The sequence below is a fragment of the Physella acuta genome, unplaced genomic scaffold (genome assembly GCF_028476545.2).
Source record: "Physella acuta isolate Inbredline_101_S28 unplaced genomic scaffold, ASM2847654v3 ptg000038l, whole genome shotgun sequence".
NCBI lineage: Eukaryota > Metazoa > Mollusca > Gastropoda > Physidae > Physella > Physella acuta.
In genome coordinates, this window is record NW_026731558.1 from 654,751 (window position 1) to 678,085 (window position 23,335).

Below are 23,335 nucleotides of genomic sequence, written 5' to 3' on the forward strand. Positions count from 1 at the left end.
TATAGTTTGTCAGAAATATTTGGTCTTTAAAAACCGCTGACATGACGATACATTATAGTTATAGTATAGAATTTTTTTCAGACGGTACTCTCGAAATGTAGGAGGTGGGCCGGGAGAGGGTAGAACTGAAATTAAAAGTTTACTAAATTTTTATAAAGGGACTTAACTAAAGCCGTAATAAAATCAAAATAGTAATTACTAAGTTGTATATCTTTGACCATATCTAAAGAAAGGGAAAAAAACTTTCAATCGATTCTCTTGCATAATTAAATTAGTTCCGAAAATTGAATTGCTTTTTATAACAAATCTATAACAAATTACATAAAATAATTTTCACAATGTTTTTTAAATTTTGCCTTAAAACTTCCAAAATTATAAACGAAAGTAATTAGAAATCTAGATTTCAACTACAAGACTACTTGACTTGTGTGTGGCGTTTGGGTCTTGAGTCGAAATTGAGATCTATTTTCTATTTGCGATTTGTTTTGGTAATTAGACGTAACCAAACCATAATAAATAGATTTACTCATCTCGATCTAAACAACTGGTTGTGCAGAAGATACAAAAGAAGATACAAAATGGACCACAAATCAGGTTCTAGTGCTAAAATTTTAGTTTTATCTGTCTTTTTAATACTTTAAGTTTAAGACATAAATTATAAAAATTAAGAAGGCCACTAGAGATCTAGATCTAGCTAGCTACGCTAGTCTAGGCCAGTCTAGTAGTAGGGCCTAGGGTAAAACTAGGCTTTTTGATGAGAATTACAGAATGATTTTTTTATTAAAAATGTATCAATAATAGCTTGCACACTAGTAAACTAAGCCAATTTAGCATATTTTAACTTTCTGTGCAAAGTCATTATATTACTGAAAAAAATTCCAAAGTCAGGTCAGCCTGTGGCACCCTCCACTGAACTTGACAGAAGGAAAAAAAAACTTGACCCGTGACCTTCATTAAAACAGAATTTGCTTTTGTTTTTTTTTTCATTTTTAGTAAACATGTGCTTAATCTTACCCAATAAGTGATAAAAATTTGAAAATTAATTTTAATTACTGTTGTAAAGTGAGATAAACAGATTAATAAACACGTGTTTTCTTGAGGGGGTGTGGCACATCCCGACATCGCATTGTTTGTAACTTTATATTTGTGTTTTATGACTATATTTGTTCACAATCAGCATGCTATGCTTTTAATTTTGATAAAGGGTAAGTATATCAGGATGATTATAGATACCAGTGTCCGATAATGGAATCATCTTTAAAATAGGGGTGTTGGGTTGTTAGTAGTATTGTAATCTCGACTAATTTTATGGTTAGAAATTAGGGTTAGGCGTATGGTTGGACCAGGGTTGGGGTTAGGGTTAGGGACAGGGTTAGCATTGACATTAGCCAGCCATTTGTGTATTTAGTTAACTACCAGTAACCTAACACCCCTTTTTTAAAGAAGATTCCATTATCAGACACCGGTGTAAACATTCTCCCGTATATCAAGTTACAAAACCTGAAATCTAACTAATAATTCATACTTTCAGTTTAAAAAAATAATGAAAACGATCATCAATGAAGAAAGCGTAAACATTCTATTTTTAGGTGTGACATAAAAAACAGTCATAAATCTAGCCGAATGATTGGATTCTTGCGCGTCACACATTTTCCCGCGCTTCGTGTTCACCAAAAAAGATTATAATAAAATGGCATTATTATTCTTACAGAGCATATCTCATGCCTACAATAAATTATTACCAGTTTATTGTAACGTGTGTAAAATTAATGCTTTCAAGTAAAAGATAGCAATAGTCTGGTTAAAAATAGCTGAGGTATTTTATAGTTATTTGATTCGAAAGATAAGAATTATATAGAGCTACTTTCACTAAGGCGCCGCTTGCGAGACAAACAAAGGAATTAGGCCAAAAGTAGATCCGACAATTCTTAAATAACAGACTTAAATAGAAACGGATAGTTCCGATTTCTTAAATTAACGATGGCTTCGTAATCATTAGTTTTATCGCTCTACCCATTAGTGAAAGCGAAACTGGTCGCCATTTTTGGTAAGCGCATGAGCCGTGCGATGGCGTCAAAACAACAAACCCGGAAGCTGTGAAACGAACGGCCTAGGTAAAACTAAACGAAGTGACTACTCGGAAGAAGATTTTTCTCCCCAACGTCTCCACTTAGTCGGCAAAAGATAGCTATGCGCAGTGACCTATGGCTAGGGTTAGGGCTAGAATGAGGGTTAAGGGTAGGATGAGGGTTAGGGGTAGGATTAGGGTTAGGGACAGGGTTAGGGATAGGATTAGGGATAGGGATAGGATTAGGGTTGGTGTTAGGGTTCTGCGGTTGTAAACATACGCATGCGCAGTACCATCGAAAACATCGCTGCGAAGGCAAGTTGTAGTTTCTCTCCATTGCGCATGCATATCGCATGCGTATCTTATTCCGGCTAGCATCGGCCAAAACTAAAACAACTCTAAAATCTAAAACTCCAATTTTATTTAAATTTTCATTTGACATTTAGATCTAGTGCGTATTCGCCACTTCATCACATGTTCACTTCCGGTTGAGCTTAAGTTATTATTAAATTTAAATTATTTTAGGTAATCTATCGTTTTGGGTACGTAAAATCGCCCGCGATTTGTAATGTGAAAAACAGGTGGCTCCTTAAATTTTAATAATTATTTCACATTTTGAGGAGGATTTATGTTTTAAAAAATTCAAAAATGTTTCCTTGATTCATTTAGTATTAGATCTAGATCTAGATTTACTAATTTTTTTTATGAGTGTGAGTAGGCCTTAGTATTAGCCTATTAGAAAAGGAAAAAAAAACATTTAAAAAGCGTTAGGATTAGGACAGTTCCAATTAAATAGCGTGTGATCGCCAGGGGGAGAAAAATCCCTAGGGAGAATTTTTACACCGGTGTCCGATAATGGAATCTTCTTTAAAAAGCGGTGTTAGGCTACTGGTAGTTAACTAAATAATAATACACCCATGGCTGGCTAATGTCAATGCTAACCCTAACCCAAACCCTGGTCCTACCATACGCCTAACCCTAATTTCTAACCAGGAAATTAGTCGAGATTACAATACTACAAACAACCCAACACACCTATTTTATGGAAAAGTCTATTATCAGACACAGGTATCTAAAATCATCCAATCCCTACATTCATTGTGAGTTCACATTGACTTTAATTAGATCTATCAGCATACGTCATAGCTTGGGCAATTGCTGCTTAAAATTGTGGTGGCCTCAGTTTTAGGGTCATTGTGAGTTCATATATGTTTATTTATAGTATCATGCATGCAAGATACTATAATACTTGTAACAATACAAACTTAACCCCCTTGCAATTGTGAGTTTCGTACTTCACCCATTGCCAAGAATATCTTAACTCACACATGAACATAGCACATTCAATATTCCAAATTTGGATTTTTCTCAAGTTTTGACAAAAGTAAATTATCAAAAACTAAAACAAAACTTTATAGGCCTAAATAAATAAGCCCAATGTTTTCCTAACGTTTTTGTGTGTTTCGGTTGTGTTTATAATAAAATACGCTCAACTGGAGGTGAACATGAAGTGGGGAATAAAATACGCTAAAATGGAGTTTTACCAGCCACTAGAATGACTAGATGCACGTTAGTTAGTGACTAACCATAATAGTTTGGTGACCGCCCAGGTGTCAGGGACGTAGAGGGGTGCTCTCGGGAGCCACAGATTACACTACCACAGGGGCGCCTTGTACTGCCCCTGGCTCTTTAAAACTAACGTAAGCGCCATAGTGCTCACAGGATAACCTAGGGCACCAAATAGCACCCTGTCTGCGAACATGCCTGATTCAATTTGGTGAATTACTATAACAACCCATCTTATACATAGTCCATTGCACTGTTTGAAAAAAACTTAAGCGCCATAGTGCTCACGGGATAGCCCGGAAACCAAATTGCGCTCTGCTGGTGCTCTGACGAACGCTCCTGATTTCTTTTAGTGAGCCCCATCTAATCCATTGTCTATTGCACTGTTTAGAACGAACATAGGCGCCATTGAACACACGTGAAAGCCCAGGGTGCCAAATCAAAATCTACAGGGGTGCAGGGGGACGTGCCTGGTTCAATATAGTCAACGATTATATTTTACATAGAGAAAAATCACACACACCAGGGGCGGCAGCTTGGCGAAATTTAAAAAAAAAATTTTTTTGCTGAACCCTTCCCTGGGGTGTTATAATCATTTCCCCAAAGTTCCTTCAATATATAGAAGAATCGAATTGCGCCCTGCCAGGGCGCCACCCCTGCGAATTTGAGATTTATTTTTTCGCAGAAACCTCCCCAGGAGTATTCTCAACAACTTCCGATAGTTTCATGGTGATCGAGTGAAAGGTGTAGTAATGCATAAAAGGCAGACACACACACATACAGTACTTTTTATATATATAGATAGATATAGATCTAATATATAACTAGTAGTAGATCTACTACGAGTCTAAATCTAGTACAGTAAACTTCCTGAGTAACTAAACACAAAACAGTAACTTTCTAGATCTACGACTAAGATCTAGATCTGAATTCTAGATCTAGTTAAAGTTAAGTACTGAGTAGATCTACTAGATCTAATATAAGTCTACTTAGTCTACTAAGTACTACTACTACTGTCTACTACTCCTCTACATTTGTTTCACATCTAGAATCTAGATTCATATATTAAGTTATATCTAACAATAAAAGTTCATACTAACAAACTTTCTTATTTTGAAAATTTTAACCTGAATTTAGATCTAGATCTAATTTTAAACATGAAGTTAAAAAGTTTTGTAGTTAGATCTAGATCTAGTTGTTAATACTTAGATTCTTGATCTAGTCTAGTAACTTCTTTATTCTAGTAAGACGGACATTTTTCGTATTATTAGTATAATAAGTATCTAGCTAGTTGTGTGTGTAAGTGTAGGCCTACGATACCTATCATTATTTTGTATAAAATGGACAGGCCTATCAACTTGTCTTAAATTCATAAATAACAATGTAGCCTACAGCCCTATCAATAGTTATAAACAGGCCCCTCTTTCTTATAATTGTTTGATCTAGTTTCTTAAAACTTTGATACAGAAAATGCTTTGGGTATTTCCTGGCATGACACTGCCTGGATCCCTCACCTCAGTCAGGCTAACATATTGGACTACTTCGCAGAGAGATCTAACCCTTTCTATGACAGAACCTGCAATAATGAACATATTAAAATGCAACGGCTTAGTCCAGACCAAATGTTGTAAGTATTGACTGCATTATTTAATTTTTAAAAAGGAAAAAGTCGTTAAAAAAAAAAGCTTATTTAAGCTTCATTGTCATGATAAAGCCAAGTCCTGTTATTAATGGCCTAACATCTTGATTCTTTATTTACCAATAGAAATATGACAGGGTGTGAATATTCCCTTCTACATGCCCAAGAACCTATTTTGTATGTTATACGCAAACAACATCGTCACTCTCCAACACAAGGTATATTTATGAGACAACTTTATGCTTTATGCCTTTTATTTTTTTTGTCAAAGTGTGAAATAACAAAATACAACTTTATATTTGCTGATACTTTGAGAATGAATGTTAGTCAAATTGTAATTCCGCTCACAAATTTTCCATAGTCACCCCCCTTGCTGATTATTACATCATTGCTGGCACAGTGTACCAAGGCCCAGATTTGTGTTCTGTTGTAAACTCCAGATTGGTGAGTTCATTGTGTTTACCTGCCATAAACATTTCTTCAAAAGCATATTTCTATCCAAGAAATAGGTAACTTACATGCTGGCTTAAAGCTGGAACATATTACCCAGTTAACTAATCAAACAAGTTCCATTTATTATCTATTTGTTTTATTAGTTTTAAATCTATGGCCTATTCCATTTATGTCTCTATTGGTTTTAAATCCGTGGTTCTTAACTTGGGTTCCATTGAACCCTAGGAGTTTGACGAGTCAGTCTCAGGGGTTCGGCAGAGGTCAAGACACACACCCAATTCGTATGATTAGTGATCACATTTTGTCAGTGTGGATGATAGAACTAGTGACAGCAGCCGATGACAGTTCAAAAACAAATAATGTGATATTTCTATATTGTGGAACCCTTGGTGTCACTGCCACCTATACAGGTGCATGTTGGTTGTGTATGTGCTTTGACGAACATACATTTTATTTCTATATCGTGGTGCAGTAGTTGACTTATAATTGTCATTTCTTTCTTAATATTTTAATTCCTTCATAATAACTACATACTAAAAAAGAATATGTATAATATTGATTCACATGTATTATGGAATTTGTTGGGAGGCAGCGTTCTAATTTCAGTATTTGAAATGCAGAGTTGAACAATTCTAGCCTAGCACCGGAAAAACTATATAGAACACTTTCTTAAGCTGAAACGAGATGGAAAATACAAGAACTAATACTAGATCTAGATGAAGTCTAGGTTTTTAATAAAACTCAGTGAAAGAATGAATGTCACAATTCAATTTAATTCCAACTTGCATTTGTACAGATTAACTTATAATATTTTTTTGTGTGTAGATTAATTGTTACATTTTATAAATAGTTGAAATTTAAAGTCAGTTGTACAAAAAAAAAAGTTTTCTCTGATGCTCTGTGATTCTTTCAAAATCTTTTACTAATACAACAGACTGACAGATGGGGAGCATTAAGCAATGAGCAACAATAGTGTTGACTCTCTAAAATTACAAGGGGAAATGTGTGATCTTTTAAAAAATAACCTCTACTGAATAAGGGGGGAAACTTTTAGCTTGGTTTTTTAATGTTTTGTTATGTAGTTATAGTTGTAACTCTGGTGCTATACATTCTAGATTATATTTGGTATTTTTTTTTCATCATTTACAGCTTAATACTCTTCACAACTTGCAGTCAGCTTTTGATGAGGGTAGGCTCTATTTTCAAATTACATTTAACATTATTAATTTTCTTAACTTTATCTTAAAGATACAAAGAACCAATATTGAAATAATTTGTATTCAATAGCTTTAGGTTATGCAAGATTTCACCCATCAAAAGGATATTCTTGGGAGTTCAAAGAAAAGGAAGAGAAAGGTATATTGTAATGTATAAAAATCATGCAATTAATATTATTATCACCGTACAACTTTGTAGCTTGAATTATTTTTTAGCACTTGACTAAAGTTTGATATTTTATTTATCCAACATAAAGATGTTTATGTAATGTTTTATAGTTATCTAACATAAAGGTGTTTGTATAATGTTTTAAGTTGTCCAATATACTTTCTCTGTATCTTAGAACCAGCAACCAAAGAGAAAAAGTTGAAAAAGAAAGAAGAAGCAAGTTCAGCCTTTCAGAGGAAACGTGTGGATCTGTTGCTGGGAGAGTTAGCTAAAAAACACCCCCCACTTTTTATGCCCCCTCCACCACAGCCCCCAGCTAAAGGTAAAGGGAACCTAACATTTTTTTCTCTCTTAAAAACCGGAAACCATTTTCTCAGCCTTTAACTTTAAAAATATTTTCTTTATTTATTCAATTGTTTTACCAAATCAAAATTTTTATTAGTATATCATTTTAAGTTGTCTTAATTTCTAGCAGTCTTTCTGGGTAGATTTCTTTTTTTTTTTTGTAAAAGTATTTGCAAAACAATATTTTTAAACACTGCAGGTCGGCATTCAGCAGCCAAATTTAAACAATTTAAAATATCTTATACTTCTTTCAATTTTAATTTTCCTATTGAGATGTATTTTTCAAACGGAGAAAAGTTGTTCATTTATTTATTTACAGTTAATTACACTTTCTTTCTTTAGTAAGTTAGGGGTCGTCAATAAATGACGTCACACTCTTAGGGGGAGGGGGATCCGTAATTTTGTGACGGTATGTGATGAGGGGGAGGGGTTGGTGTTCAGATAGTGTGACGTCACTTTTGAGTTATAAAAAAGAAATGTTAGAAAACGAGTTTTAGCCGTTATTTAGCGTTTTAGAAAACTGTTTTAATAAATTGTAATAGGAATTGATTAAAATACTCTATGTTGACAGAGTTTTTAGAAAAATATGGATGTTTTAAGAGAAATTCAACTGCAATTTTGAGGGGTGTTGTAGGCTGAGGTGTGACGTATTTTAGGGGGGAGGGTGTGGCTTTTTGTGACGGATGTGTGATGGAGGGGAAGTAAAAAAATCATCAAAAAAGCGTGACGTCATTTACGGATGACCCCTTAATCATTATTGCTCTATTACCTTATTTCTTGAGAAAGAACTGTGTTGGAAAAAATGAAACAAAAATCAGCCCCTCTGTTTCTATTAATTGAAAATAAGTGAACTAAAACCTTAAGCAGATTTAGGAAAGAAATTGTTTACCAGCTGGTGTGGAATTATTATTAGAAATGTTGTGAGGGGTTGCAGTTTGCTTCAGTATTTAATCAGTAGCTACTAATCCATTAATTTAGATTAACCACATTTTCTGTTTAGTTCCTCACGTTGAAGAGGTTAAAGCAGAAGTGAAAACAGAGAAACAAGAAGAAAAGTCAACATTGAATGGCTCAATGCGTCCCCCTCCAGAAAAAAGACAAAAATTAAGATAGTCTCACTGGAAAATTATATGTAAATAGTTTATACATGTAAAATATTTGCTCTTAATTTTGCTTTTCTAAGTGTATTTATACATGTTAATTTACTTTATTAAAGATCTTTGCTTGGTATTAGCAAGAATTAGTTGTTTTTTTTTCTTTGTTTTTGCCTTGTAATATTTACTTATTTATTTTAAAAAAATCCCCTTGTTGCACTACTACTTCAAAATCGAATTGAAAGGATTTAAGATAAATATATCTTGTGGAAACATGGTTGAAACTTTGTTCTCTCAAATGTTATGCCAATTTAGATTCAATATTAAATTTGATATTGTTGAAAAGAAATCACATAAAACAATTGTGTATTAATAATCATGAGATTTTAATAAAATATAATAACAAAGCTGAACAAATTTTCATTATCATGAAAGTGAACAACTAAAAATGTGATCTTATGTGTGTGACATGAAGCAACTCAGCAGATTGTACCACTCAAGTAATAAATAAATGAATAAATTTTAAAATCCACACATAAGTTATCCATTGGAAGTGAACAATGAAAGTCATTCAAGTAGGAGCAATGTCAATTGGTATGATGTGCACATGATTTAAAGTGTATTCAGCTTTGTTGTGATGATGACACGCAGAGTCTGGTCAAAGGATGTACAGACTGATAAACCCATTTTGTCTGGGCTCCAGTCAAAGCTGCTGACTGGCTGAGTAGATAGAGTAACATTCTGTAACAAATCAACTGTTCCTGCCACACCCACTTCATGGCCTTCCGTGTCCTTCCTTGATCGTGATGATGGATAGGAGCTAGAGTTGAAAACAAATTTTTTAGTTATGGATGGGGTAGAAGCTAAAGATGAAAATGTTTTTAGGATTTTTAGTTACCATGGGTAGGAGCTAGGAATGAAAATAAATAATTTTTAGTCAATGCAAACATTTAAGACTAAAACAACGCAGCTTATTAATTTTTCTTTAAAATTTTAATCAAGCTTACTTTATTAATTGAATATGTGTTTATAAAGTTTAATCACAGAAAGCAGTCATGTAGCCTAAACTCAGCCTTAACTTAGAAATGAAACATTGGAAAAGTAAACATCTATTAGTATATGTAAATAATGCTCTTACTATTTCCATAAATTTAAAGATCCATTACCACCCAATGTCATGAACACGTCTCTGTTCTGTGGTAAGTGTCTGGCCAGCCATACAGTAGACTTGTGTGCCTGTTAATACAAATTTGAATAAATACAACATGAATGCACTTTACTGTTACAAAATATGATCATAGAGCTAAATTCATATTCAAAGAACTGACTAATGGTATAAAATGTTTGCTTCTCATACTTTTTCATTTTAGACACCCCAAACTGTTATCATGCCTAAACGGTTATGTTTTGCCTTCTCTTAAATTTGAAACCACTGCCAGCATAAATAAGTATTTTTTCTTGTTTCAGTTTCTGGTCTAGAGTTTATCCTACAGCTAGTTAAAATTAGAACTAGATTATCTGGTAGTTTTCGTTTGCACATCTCCCCAACTCTACCCATCAAATATCAAGGCAGGAGGGAGTCTTAAGTGCTACATTGATTGCGATGAACAGTTTCTCAATTAAATCTAAAACTCTAATTTTTTAAACTGAAAGCTCAAGTCATAAAAACAAACTACATAGTTGTTTATAAAATTATCACAAAACAACAAATAAGATATATTAAGTTGTGATATTTTAAAATATTTTCTATATTTAAATAAATCCAAGTATGAAAATGTAGCCAATAAATGTTGTGATAGTATGAAATTGACCTAGTAACATTGTGTATATAAACAAAACATGTGACAAGCATTTATCTGTAAAATGTTATGGACAGACACTGAAGCTTTTTGGGGTAAGCAACCCTGTATTCAGGATTTCATTCGGTGGTTCCATCTAAAATGTTGAGATAGCTTAATTACATATATCAACTAGATTATTAATGCATATCTTATTAGTTGCAGTTAATGGACTGATTTGAAATGAAAATTTTCTAAATACAGTTGACAAATGAATTATACCTTTTCAGTAAGACTAGCAAAGCCTTTGGATGGGTGCTGTGTCCTCATATCAAAAACATGAAACTTGGACTCCAAGGTGGTAGCTACAAGTTTATTCATTGGAATATCTTTTCTATCAAATTCTAAGCAACAAACCTGAAAGAGGAAAAGTACATTTAATTTTTTTACAGGTCATAAAAATGTGCAGGGGTGCCACTCATTTTTTAAGTGAATCCTGAAAATGAATCCCAAAATTTTACCAATCCTGAAACTAAAATTTGAAATTTTTGAAACCCTGAAACTTAATTTCGCGCGGAATTTCAAAATAAAATGGACTGTTATTTCATTATTTTTTGAGACATTTGATTCATATATTATGTTCAATTTACATGTCTTTAAAATGGATTTATTTTCTTTGTAACAAGCTTCAAATAAAAATTAATCTTTAAAGGATTGTGCTTACAACAAAATTAGTTTACAATGTTACTCCCATCTCTAGGCCTACCCCATAATGTGCTATTGTAGAACTCCCCCCCCCCCCCCCCAGCCAGCTTTTATAACATAACTATTTGATTTTTTAGAACTTCCTAGCTTGAGTTAAAGTGTGTAGTCAGCCAACTGTTAAGTAACAAATATTTTGCTAACCTCTAGTCTTGTTATTGAATAATAAGCCCACTATATGCAGACCCCTAATAAGATTTCCACTGTATTAAAATACAGGGTTGACTTACTGTAGCTATTCAAGGCTTTAATTATTAACAGCCACAACAAAAACCTTAAACCCTGTTTTCCCAATCAACACCAATGGGGTCATCCATAAATGATGTCACGCTTTTTTGACGATTTTTACCTCCCACTTCCCCTCGGTCACATATCGTCACAAAAAGCCAGACCCCGCCCTCTAAAATGACGTCACACCTCAACCTACACCCCCCCCCCCCTAAAAATTGCAGTCGAATTTTTCTTAAAATACGATATTTTTCCAAAAATCTTGTCTGATCTCTGTCAACATAGAGTATTTTAATCAATTCCTATTACACTTATTGAAACAATATTCTAAAACGCGAAATAACGGCTAAAATTAGTTTTCTAACATAGCTTTTCGATAATGCAAAAGTGTGATGTCACACCATCTGAACCCCTCCCCCTCATGACAAAATTACGGACCCCCCTCCCCCTGCGAGTGTGACGTCATTTATGAACGACCCCAATGCCCCCACCTTTGATATACATGATGACGTGAAGAAATATTGTGGAAGTTTTAAGTTCATAAGAATTAAGTTAATTTTAAAAATAATTTTAGAAGTAACTACGCTAGTAATACTCATGTCAGAGATGTAGCCGCCCGACTAAGTGAAAAGCGGATTTTTTTTTACAAGCGGTTGGGAGGGGGCAGTGATAGCGGCTATTTTCAAGGTTGTTTAAACATTTCAATGACGTTTTACCAAAGTAAAAAAAAAAAAAAAAATTAGATGTAGACCCTGCTAGATCGTGTAACTAAATTATAGCGGGCCTACATATTTTTTTTACTGATATAAAACGATGCAGATCTATTTTTTTTTCTTGAATTAAAAATAACCACGTTAAAATTAAACAGCGCTTGTACTTGTAGAACTGCCTTGACCGAGAGACACGACTCAGACTGTGTTCACGTGGTCTCGTGACGTAGGTCTTACGGTCAGCGCGACCTTGAAGAAGCGGGTACGAGGTGGTAAAAAGTGACGGTAAAGTTGAGTGAAAACAGCACAGTTCTATTTCATACATAAAATAGTCCTCCAAATAAATTTTTTCTTTTCTTTTTGTAATACCAAATACCAAAAAAAAAAAATTATCGGAGCAAAATCTTTGTTTTTTTTAAAAGACGATCGGCGATGCTAGTGAGCTAGATCTAGTAATTGTAGAATTTAGTTGTTTTATTACACAGCCTAGCGGTATCCCATTGATGACATCACGTAAATAATACGAGTTTTACCCCCAACCCATATCGTCATAAAAAATAGCCAAACAGCCACACCACGAATGACATCAAAAAGTTCCGTCTAGGCCTACAGCCTCACCCATCTGATACAGCTGATTTTTATTTGGTCCTTGGCGCACGCGTGAGATTGTTGCTGACGTCATTTATTATTCATTTTTTTTCGGAAAAGGCTATTAGCGGGAGTGTTGATGATAAAAACAATTTTTACAATGCCAAAATTTTCAAGCTTAAAACGATCTAAATTTTTTTTAAAACTGCAAACCCGGAAATTTTCAAACTCGAATCTTGCGAATCCGGAAAGGGAAAAAAATATGATTCTCGAATCCGGAAATCCGGGATATCCCGGAAAAGTGGCACCCCTGAATGTGTTTGAAGTATAATTTATAGAAGGACTAAATAAGAATGTACTAACCCCGTTCTTAACATTTGTTTCCCATCTTAGAGCCATATTTCTTAGATCAAACAGTTTAACATCTCCATTGTCGTATCCACTTACAACACATCGGTCTTGAGCACTATAAGAATCTCCTATAATATTTTCAAAAACTATTATTTTTATTTGCCAGTTAAAAAAACAATTAATGAAAAATTAAGTTAAAGTTTTTTTTTTTTGCATTGATAAATAAATTTGACAGGAAGGATGCGTAAAAAAATATTATTGTGTCTGAAATCAATGGTTTAAGTATAATATACATCTCATAAAATGTAATCAATTGCTTGATATTTGTAAAATCTAGCCTGCTAGATATTATTTTAACAGTCTTTAGTTATTGCTTTTGGTCAAAAACTAATCCAATAAAAAGCAAAAGAAATATGTGATGCATCCAAAATGTGAATACAATATTCTATGAAATGTGGAGATTTAAATTATCTGTGACAAAATAACTTTTACTTTATATCCAAATTATTTGTGGTTATTTTATCACTTTCAATCTGTAGATGTAAAAAAGGAGTTTCTCGTGAATTAAAATAACTCAAACAAAACTTTATATCTGCCATTGATTTCTGTTTAGCATACTTTGGCTGCCACCCTAGACTACAATCTCCATTTAAAAGTTAAAGAGAGAAATGTTAGCCAAAATCTATAGTGGATTATTGTAGTTGATACCACTATTTTATAGTAACTAGATCTATATGTTGCTTAAAATAATTCACAAAAGGTTATTTTAAAGAAAAAAACATCATTAAGTTATACAATTTTTGTACACTTCTATTAACCTGAGAAAGTCTGCATCACTGTTCAGCCTTCAACAACTTAGCAAAAAGGGCTGAAAAATAAACTTACCAAATGCAACAGCCCAGCAATCTCGCTTTGTTTCTCCCTCCCCAGGCTCCATGGTTGCAACAGGATCATTTTTTTGCCGTGGATCCCAAACTTTAACAGTACCTGAAGAATAATAATTATGTTTTCATTATTATATTATTATTTGACCTGTTTACATTAATGTAACAATTATTTTACTTTTTTGTTATTACAGTTTTTTAAATAAAATTTTAAGATACATGAAGTTAAAAAGATTTAAAATAGTTCTGGAACCAAACAATAAGATTGAGATAGCTATCTTGGAACAGAAAATAACATTAATTATATTAATACATAACAGTTGAGTTATTTTAATTTTAGACACATAGCACAATTTACCATCTCTGCTGCCCGTCACTATTTCAGGAGCTCCTTCTCCTATGCCAAGACCCCCCACTCCATCTATACAATTGATAATTTCCTTGTGTGCTTGGGCTGAATATACAGGGAGATCTAATGATTCCAAATTCCTAAATGAAAGAATTTAATAAATAAAAAAGATTTGCTTTCAATTTATCATCATTTTTAGGCCTACATATTGGTCTATAATGGAATTAGAATTGACATCAGTCATTGAGCTTAAACTATACTAGCTTGTACTTCAAAAACACTTCACTTATATAAATGTTTAGTAATATAAATAGAAAGTTCATATTGTTAGTTCTCTGGTAGGGTGAAATGAAAATGACTGGAGCTGAAGAATTTTTCAATAAATTCCATCATTTGTATCCAACAAATAGAATAACAGCATACTCTTAAAGCTGACTTAAATTTCACAGTAAAAAAAGTAAACACATTTTAATTTTTCCTTACCATATTTGTAGCTTTCCAGAAAAATCTCCAGTTGCTAGGAATCGGTTTTGAATACTTGATGCACCAAATGTGGCACACTTAAAGGATTTAGACTTTTCAACCTAATAATGTTAATTTTTATATTTTATTTAAAATATGAATTAAAATTCATTAACTTAATTAAACTATCAACTGGAAAAGTGTAAACAATATAATGAAATCACTTGAAATTTTAAACCATTGTGATCTGCTTTTAACTTACATCTTTAATGAGTGCAACATCTCCATGTGAAACTTCATAAATCTGTAGTGCACCTGTACCTCGCGGATAGTTACCAAGCGCTACAAATTTAGCACTACAAGGTATCCACTTTGCATCATACAATGTGTAATTGACAGATTTCTGTATGTGAAGAATTATCTGAGGCTTGTCCATTATAATAATTTATATTCAAGCCTGATCTGAAATAATGAAGAATTATCATATAGGCCTAGAATGGCTAGGTGTAGTACATAGGCCTATATATAAGTATAGTTATAATACTGATACAGCTATGTTAGGCATATAAAATTAAAATGAGAATTCAATGAAATAGCATAATGTAAATTACTCTATTTAATAATTTTTGGCTACTAAAAATGAAAAATGCCTTCAAAAGGACAAATATAACTGATAAGTCATAGACTAACTACTATTAATAAACATTATCAGGGGTGCCACTCATTTTTTAAGTGAATCCTGAAAATGAATCCCAAAATTTTACCAATCCTGAAACTAAAATTTGAAATTTTTGAAACCCTGAAACTTAATTTCGCGCGGAATTTCAAAATAAAATGGACTGTTATTTCATTATTTTTTGAGACATTTGATTCATATATTATGTTCAATTTACATGTCTTTAAAATGGATTTATTTTCTTTGTAACAAGCTTCAAATAAAAATTAATCTTTAAAGGATTGTGCTTACAACAAAATTAGTTTACAATGTTACTCCCATCTCTAGGCCTACCCCATAATGTGCTATTGTAGAACTCCCCCCCCCCCCCCAGCCAGCTTTTATAACATAACTATTTAATTTTTTAGAACTTCCTAGCTTGAGTTAAAGTGTGTAGTCAGCCAACTGTTAAGTAACAAATATTTTGCTAACCTCTAGTCTTGTTATTGAATAATAAGCCCACTATATGCAGACCCCTAATAAGATTTCCACTGTATTAAAATACAGGGTTGACTTACTGTAGCTATTCAAGGCTTTAATTATTAACAGCCACAACAAAAACCTTAAACCCTGTTTTCCCAATCAACACCAATGGGGTCATCCATAAATGATGTCACGCTTTTTTGACGATTTTTACCTCCCACTTCCCCTCGGTCACATATCGTCACAAAAAGCCAGACCCCGCCCTCTAAAATGACGTCACACCTCAACCTACACCCCCCCCCCCCTAAAAATTGCAGTCGAATTTTTCTTAAAATACGATATTTTTCCAAAAATCTTGTCTGATCTCTGTCAACATAGAGTATTTTAATCAATTCCTATTACACTTATTGAAACAATATTCTAAAACGCGAAATAACGGCTAAAATTAGTTTTCTAACATAGCTTTTCGATAATGCAAAAGTGTGATGTCACACCATCTGAACCCCTCCCCCTCATGACAAAATTACGGACCCCCCTCCCCCTGCGAGTGTGACGTCATTTATGAACGACCCCAATGCCCCCACCTTTGATATACATGATGACGTGAAGAAATATTGTGGAAGTTTTAAGTTCATAAGAATTAAGTTAATTTTAAAAATAATTTTAGAAGTAACTACGCTAGTAATACTCATGTCAGAGATGTAGCCGCCCGACTAAGTGAAAAGCGGATTTTTTTTTACAAGCGGTTGGGAGGGGGCAGTGATAGCGGCTATTTTCAAGGTTGTTTAAACATTTCAATGACGTTTTACCAAAGTAAAAAAAAAAAAAAAAATTAGATGTAGACCCTGCTAGATCGTGTAACTAAATTATAGCGGGCCTACATATTTTTTTTACTGATATAAAACGATGCAGATCTATTTTTTTTTCTTGAATTAAAAATAACCACGTTAAAATTAAACAGCGCTTGTACTTGTAGAACTGCCTTGACCGAGAGACACGACTCAGACTGTGTTCACGTGGTCTCGTGACGTAGGTCTTACGGTCAGCGCGACCTTGAAGAAGCGGGTACGAGGTGGTAAAAAGTGACGGTAAAGTTGAGTGAAAACAGCACAGTTCTATTTCATACATAAAATAGTCCTCCAAATAAATTTTTTCTTTTCTTTTTGTAATACCAAATACCAAAAAAAAAAAATTATCGGAGCAAAATCTTTGTTTTTTTTAAAAGACGATCGGCGATGCTAGTGAGCTAGATCTAGTAATTGTAGAATTTAGTTGTTTTATTACACAGCCTAGCGGTATCCCATTGATGACATCACGTAAATAATACGAGTTTTACCCCCAACCCATATCGTCATAAAAAATAGCCAAACAGCCACACCACGAATGACATCAAAAAGTTCCGTCTAGGCCTACAGCCTCACCCATCTGATACAGCTGATTTTTATTTGGTCCTTGGCGCACGCGTGAGATTGTTGCTGACGTCATTTATTATTCATTTTTTTTCGGAAAAGGCTATTAGCGGGAGTGTTGATGATAAAAACAATTTTTACAATGCCAAAATTTTCAAGCTTAAAACGATCTAAATTTTTTTTAAAACTGCAAACCCGGAAATTTTCAAACTCGAATCTTGCGAATCCGGAAAGGGAAAAAAATATGATTCTCGAATCCGGAAATCCGGGATATCCCGGAAAAGTGGCACCCCTGCATTATTAGGCCAAGGCCTAATTAATAATTAATAATGGTAATTTAATAGAATACCACTCATCATAGAAGATGAGATACACTGTGTGTTGCTAGCACACAAAGCCTTGCCATAATTAATTGTTGTTAGAATCTAGCAGCTTTTTCATCAGTCTGTCTCAGTTCATGGCTTACAGATTTGTTTGTTTATACCCATCCCACACTGATTCTGAACACTGAAGTCAATCTAACATCAACACGAAACTGCAGGGTCATAGTAGGCCTATACTATATATAGATCTATATATCATATGCAAAAACATAAGGATTCTGACCCTCACCAAAAAATGTACTAAAAAACTATAATATAAATAGGTAATCTATCGTTTTAGGTACGTAAAATTGCCCGCGGCTAGTAATGTACGAAACAGTTACCTCATTGTCAAGGCTTTAATAGAAGTATATTGTGATATATTTGTGTCAAATATTATAGATAAATGAATAATAAACCTATATCAACGGCTAAATATATCAATATAGGCAAGAAATTAACTTTAGACAGCAGTGTTTGCGTGCAGGATTTGCTATATAAAAAGCTGTCATCTGTAAGTTAGAGTGGCTAATATAATATTTGACACAAATACATCACACTATACTTCTAGACTATTAATAATTAAAGTTAAAGCCTTGACAATGAGGTAACTTTTTCAGACATTACTAGCCGCGGGCGATTTTACGTACCTAAAACGATAGATTACCTAATAATCTAACCGTCCTAACGAATCACAAAATTACATCTATGGCGTGATTATTCTGACCAGGATCAATAGCTATCAAACAAACTATTAGATATGAAAATGTATGAATTGGGGTAAAACCTTAGTTTAGCGTCGGTTATTATTCTGGAATTGTATAGCACAGCAGTAAAAAACAAGAAAACATTGACAAAGTCTGTCACACAGTTCCGGAATCCACCTGAAGTACTGTAAACCATACTTTATTTGGCATCATCTTTTATTTTTTATACAGAATGTTTAAAATTTGTTACAAAGGTGTGGTTTCATTTTCAAAATAGGGTACGAACCCTGTTTCTACAATTCTAGTCACTTTTACTATTTTTGTAATCATTTTTACTATTTTCGTAATCTAGATTTTTTTACTTGGCCTAGCAGCTAGCTAGATTCTAGATCTAGATCTAATTAATTAATGCAAATTCGCTGCAAGCCAAAAATTATATTAAACAAATTAGGTAATCTATCGTTTTGGGTACGTAAAATCGCCCGCGGCTATTAATGTACGAAAACGTTACCTCATTGTCAAGGCTGTAATAGAAGTATATTGTGATATGTTTGTGTCAAATATTATAGATAAATGAATAATAAACCTAAATCAATGGCTAAATATATCAATATAGGCAAGAAATTAACTTTAAACAGCAGTGTCTGCAAGCAAGATTTGCTATATAAACAGCAGCCATTTGTAAAATAGAGTGACTTTTTGTATTTTCAAAACATAAATCCTCCTCAAAATGTGAAATAATTATTAAAATGTAAGGAGTCACCTGTTTTTCACATTACTAGATCTAGTCGCGGGCGATTTTATGTACCCAAAACGATAGATTACCACAAATTATTTAATTTATTACATTTGACTTTATTTAACTTTTTATATTTTTTTTTCAATTTTTATATCTACTAATTTAAATCTACTATTATATTTATTCCTGTTTCCTTTTGTCGATTTAACTTAAAAAATTAAAATATTAATTTACTACAATCAACAATCGACTCTCACTTTATTTATATTTCACTAATCACAGCCTTCTTGAATTTTCTTTAACTATTTAACCACCACGCCTGATTTTCATAAAAGAAGAGCTATTTATTTAAGAGTGTTCATTATATTTTGGTGTTTTAAAATTAGAATAAAAACATAATTTCCTTCAAATGTATGTTAGAATAATTATAAACAGTAAAATATTTTATTTTATTAAACAAATTATTTATCAATTGAAACTCCTTATATTTCAAATAAACTTAACTTATTTATTAAATAAAATTCGCCCCAACAAACTAAGGCTCGTAACCCAACGGTAACTAGGCAATGACAAGCTCACGCAGGTTTAGTTTTCGTTTAGACTTTTAGAATGATTGTGTAAACCCTTAACAAAAATAACAGGTAAAAAAGTCACAGGAAAGAAAGTCACAAATGTGTATTCACGAGGAGTTTGTTATATTTTTATGAATGTATTAAATATTCAGAAAATGCAAATCTACTTATTTTCAATGAAAGAATGTTTGGCCATACAAATCTTGACCTCTTTTTTTTTTACCCGCTATTAATGTTCCTTAAGTGGTAGTGTACGTATAATTTAACTACCTGTATTATTTTCAATTCACTCTCCAAACTGTTTTTGAAATCTTTGCAAAAGCAGACGATTAGGGCTAGACTAACCCGTCCCACCTAGTAAACTCATGTCACTGATATCTAAACTTGTATGAACTCACCTTGACCCCAAGTACGTAGTTGGTAGTTGGTGCTGTTTGGCTGGGGAGGGGGGGGGCGAAAACAAAGTTATGGTACAGTTCATGCTATGACGTATTAGACTGGGCTACTGTGACCTCACAGTGACCCCCTCCACCGTCTCTTGTTGTGTGAGAGTGGGGGGGGGGGATACCAGTTGTTTTTAATAGCAAACAACATAGGTAGTATAAGCACACATAATGGCAATAATAATGGTGTGGTTTAATTACAACAAAGGTCTGGTTTCATTTTCAAAATAGGGTACGAACCCTGTTTCTATTCACTTTTGCTATTTTTGTAATCATTTTTACTTTTTTCGTAATCGATATTTTTTTTTACTTGGCCTAGCAGCTAGCTAGATCTAGATCTAATTAATTAATGGTCGCAAATCCGCTGCATTCTATGGGTAATGGAGTCGAAAAAACTGGGCTTTTGCAATTCTGTGTTGACTAATAATGTATTAAATGTATATAATTTGGTTTTTCTAATGAATATGTTGTTTTAAATGTGTTGGATTTTTAGCTATTTCTTTGCTTTGTCACTAATGTCGTTCAACGTGTAGTAAAGCACATTGCGTTTTGACCAATAACTATTTTATAAAATATTTTTCTCAAACAAGTAAAATATTGAAATATAGGGCCTATAGGCCAATAATTCACACGTATACCGATGGCTTGTATAAGTATATTGGTTCCCAGAAAGAAGCGCAACGGAAAAAGGCGCAACGGAAAAAAGAACACACAGAAAAAAAGCGCAAACAGAAAAAAGCGCAAACTGAAAAAAGGTCGACAATAAACCAACACGAAGTCTGTACATAATTAACTTCTTTATTGTTTGAAAGTACGAACGAGACCTAGACTGCCTATTAGAGAATGGACCGCCAAACATTCCTAACCACACCATTTATACAATACCTAACCTCTAAATTTCCTGCGATATATGTCACTTCCCTCCGAATCGTTCCTATTTTACAGAATTGTGTGTACTATTTATTTACATTCTTTAATCTCAATATAACCAAAATAGACTATAGTTTGAATGGTAATGAAAACATGTAAACAAAAGGGTCGCTACTCTAAATCTATGCGAATACTTATATGTAACAATCCTAACACAAACCAAAGCATGTACTGAACGGCTACAGGACATTACCCCCCGGATATCCCCCCCCCCGTATTTATATCCCCCCGGAGCAATTCCCCCCTGTCAATTACCTCCCTGGGGAATCACCGTCCCCCACCCACCCACCCATCCATCCATCCATCCATCCAACAAGATAGAATCCTCATTGTAAATCTAACTCTATACCTATATATTACCATAATCCTAACCTTAAGACAAAGACGAAAATACTAAGAATTTACCTCACCCTAAAATTAACCAAAAACCAAACCCAACTCAAGACATTGATTTAAGCCTAACCCTGACCCTAACCCTAACCCTAGCCATAGTCCTAGCCCTAGCCCTAAACCTAGCCCTAAATCTAGCCCTAGCCCAAAATCTAGCCCTAGCCCAAACTCAAACCCTAGCTCTAACCCTAGCTGAACCTTAGGCTATGACCGGGAGTAATGTCCTACTGGGCGGGGGGTAATTGACAGGGGGGTAATTACTCCGGGTGTAATGACGGGGGGATGTCCGGGGGTAATTGGCGGGAGTGGGGGTAATGCCCTGTCCCCGTACTGAACAGCATAATGGGCAGCATGTAGCCTATATAACAGAAGAGCTGTGGATGTTGACATCATTTTACATTCGTCCGGGAAACATTTTCAGTAAAAGACCTTCAAAAACATTACATAACCTTTTTATAAAGAAACAAAGAGAGATTAAGTTTTATTATAACATCAGGCTTTGACTTAGACCTACTCCTATGGCATCTACATTGTTAAACTGATTAACTATATAATGTGGGGCTCAATTGGATCAATGAACTAAACTTACACCAAACCAGTTTGAAAGTTCGAGTTTTGTAACACTGTTACTAAGCTAGCAAAATGGAAATATGCATAATCTATATCATCTACAGTAACACCCAACCACCTACCTAACTACCCACCCACACATCTACCTACCTAACAACCTACCTACCCACCAACCCACCCACTTACCCTTCATCCATAAATAAATATATATGTTATAACTGGGGCTATGTGTCCCGCAACTATGCAGTGAGAGGATCTACACTACTATTATATTCTGTCTAGCCATTCAGTAGTTTATCCCAAAGCACGACATCAAGGTATACAAATGATTCGACATGATGACATTATTTAATTTTACTATTTATTGCACTATAAAAAATACATAGGACGACTTGAACGAACGAAAGAAAGACTGTACTACAGTACGACATCACCTTAACACAACAAGAACAAGAGTACATTTTAACTCCTTTCCCCGACAACAACGAACTAAAACGTCACATTGTAACTATTCAATGCGTCATTAACTTTCGCACTAATATTCGTTCACACCAATCCTCCCAGTTTAAACACACATCACAACAATATATATATATATATATATATATATATATATATATATATATATATATATATATATATATATATATATATATATATATATATATATATATATATATAAAATTAGGTGGGTAGGTAGGTAGGTAGGTGGGTGGGTAGGAAGTTAGGTAGGTAGCTGGCTAGCTAGGTAAGTAGGTAGGTAGGTAGGTAGGTAGGTAGGTAGGTAGGTAGGTAGGTAGGTAGGTAGGTAGGTAGGTAGGTAGGTAGGAAGGTAGGTTGGTTGGTTGGTTGGTAGGTAGGCGCGTCATGATGAAATCATATTAAATACATCATTGTTATTATGTGTGTTTTATCAGAGTATTTTGGTGCGAATGAATGTTGGTGCGAGAGATATGACGAACGCATGTTTGGTGACGCGGATGAAAGAGAGTGAAGTTTTGCCATAGAAACGGGTTGTTATGGTATGCAAGCTAGGTAGTTCGGACTAGAATGTGAGAGATACTTCGTGTAATGTCGATATCAAGGATAGTTTTATGTTTCTTTATACGAGAATAGTAGTTGAATAAATATTGACCAAGAAAATAATAGGCATTGTTTAAAGCGATTATCGCCTGTATCGTGGTGATGTGGATGCACATGGTAGTGGTATGCTTTAAATGGTAGTAGATCACGTGATCAAACACGACACTCTTATAGCAGCCCTAACAGTCATGTATAAATGTGTCATCTAGTCCATATTGAGTCCTTTCATATGACGTCACGTCCGTTCGTGATACCTACGTCCGCCGCCACGGTGGTGTACACCAGACGTAAACACAATCAGCTGTTCACCAGCGCTGGTCTTTGTGCTA

The 23,335-nt window shown here is 33.9% G+C and overlaps 2 protein-coding genes across 5 annotated transcripts; one reads left to right on the top strand and one right to left on the bottom strand.

Annotated features, from left to right (window-relative positions):
* The first annotated feature begins 497 nt into the window (after window positions 1–497).
* On the top strand, window positions 498–8,904 carry LOC131943417 (mediator of RNA polymerase II transcription subunit 6). 2 transcript variants are annotated; one of them, XM_059303546.1, is made up of 8 exons: window positions 498–594; window positions 5,102–5,261; window positions 5,400–5,491; window positions 5,635–5,717; window positions 6,876–6,915; window positions 7,014–7,082; window positions 7,288–7,434; window positions 8,458–8,904. In XM_059303546.1, exons 1-8 carry the CDS (start codon window positions 579–581, stop codon window positions 8,568–8,570), a joined length of 720 nt encoding a protein of 239 aa, XP_059159529.1. In that variant the 5' UTR covers window positions 498–578; the 3' UTR covers window positions 8,571–8,904. The 2 variants fall into 2 exon arrangements, with proteins under 2 accessions (XP_059159529.1, XP_059159537.1); XM_059303554.1 differs by having other exon boundaries at window positions 8,436–8,564.
* Window positions 8,905–8,931: 27 nt separating this feature from the next.
* LOC131943407 (dynein axonemal assembly factor 10) lies at window positions 8,932–19,880 on the bottom strand. Of its 3 annotated transcripts, none has more exons than XM_059303533.1 (9): window positions 19,861–19,880; window positions 14,926–15,125; window positions 14,685–14,785; window positions 14,211–14,341; window positions 13,854–13,955; window positions 12,981–13,096; window positions 10,612–10,746; window positions 9,690–9,787; window positions 8,932–9,371 (listed from the first exon to the last, which is right to left on the bottom strand). In XM_059303533.1, the coding sequence occupies exons 2-9, from the start codon at window positions 15,097–15,099 to the stop codon at window positions 9,164–9,166; spliced, it is 1,065 nt and encodes a 354-aa protein (XP_059159516.1). In that variant the 5' UTR covers window positions 15,100–15,125; window positions 19,861–19,880; the 3' UTR covers window positions 8,932–9,163. The 3 variants fall into 3 exon arrangements, with proteins under 3 accessions (XP_059159516.1, XP_059159506.1, XP_059159496.1); XM_059303523.1 differs by lacking the exon at window positions 19,861–19,880 and adding an exon at window positions 19,276–19,296; XM_059303513.1 differs by lacking the exon at window positions 19,861–19,880 and having other exon boundaries at window positions 14,926–15,136.
* Window positions 19,881–23,335: the final 3,455 nt, after the last annotated feature.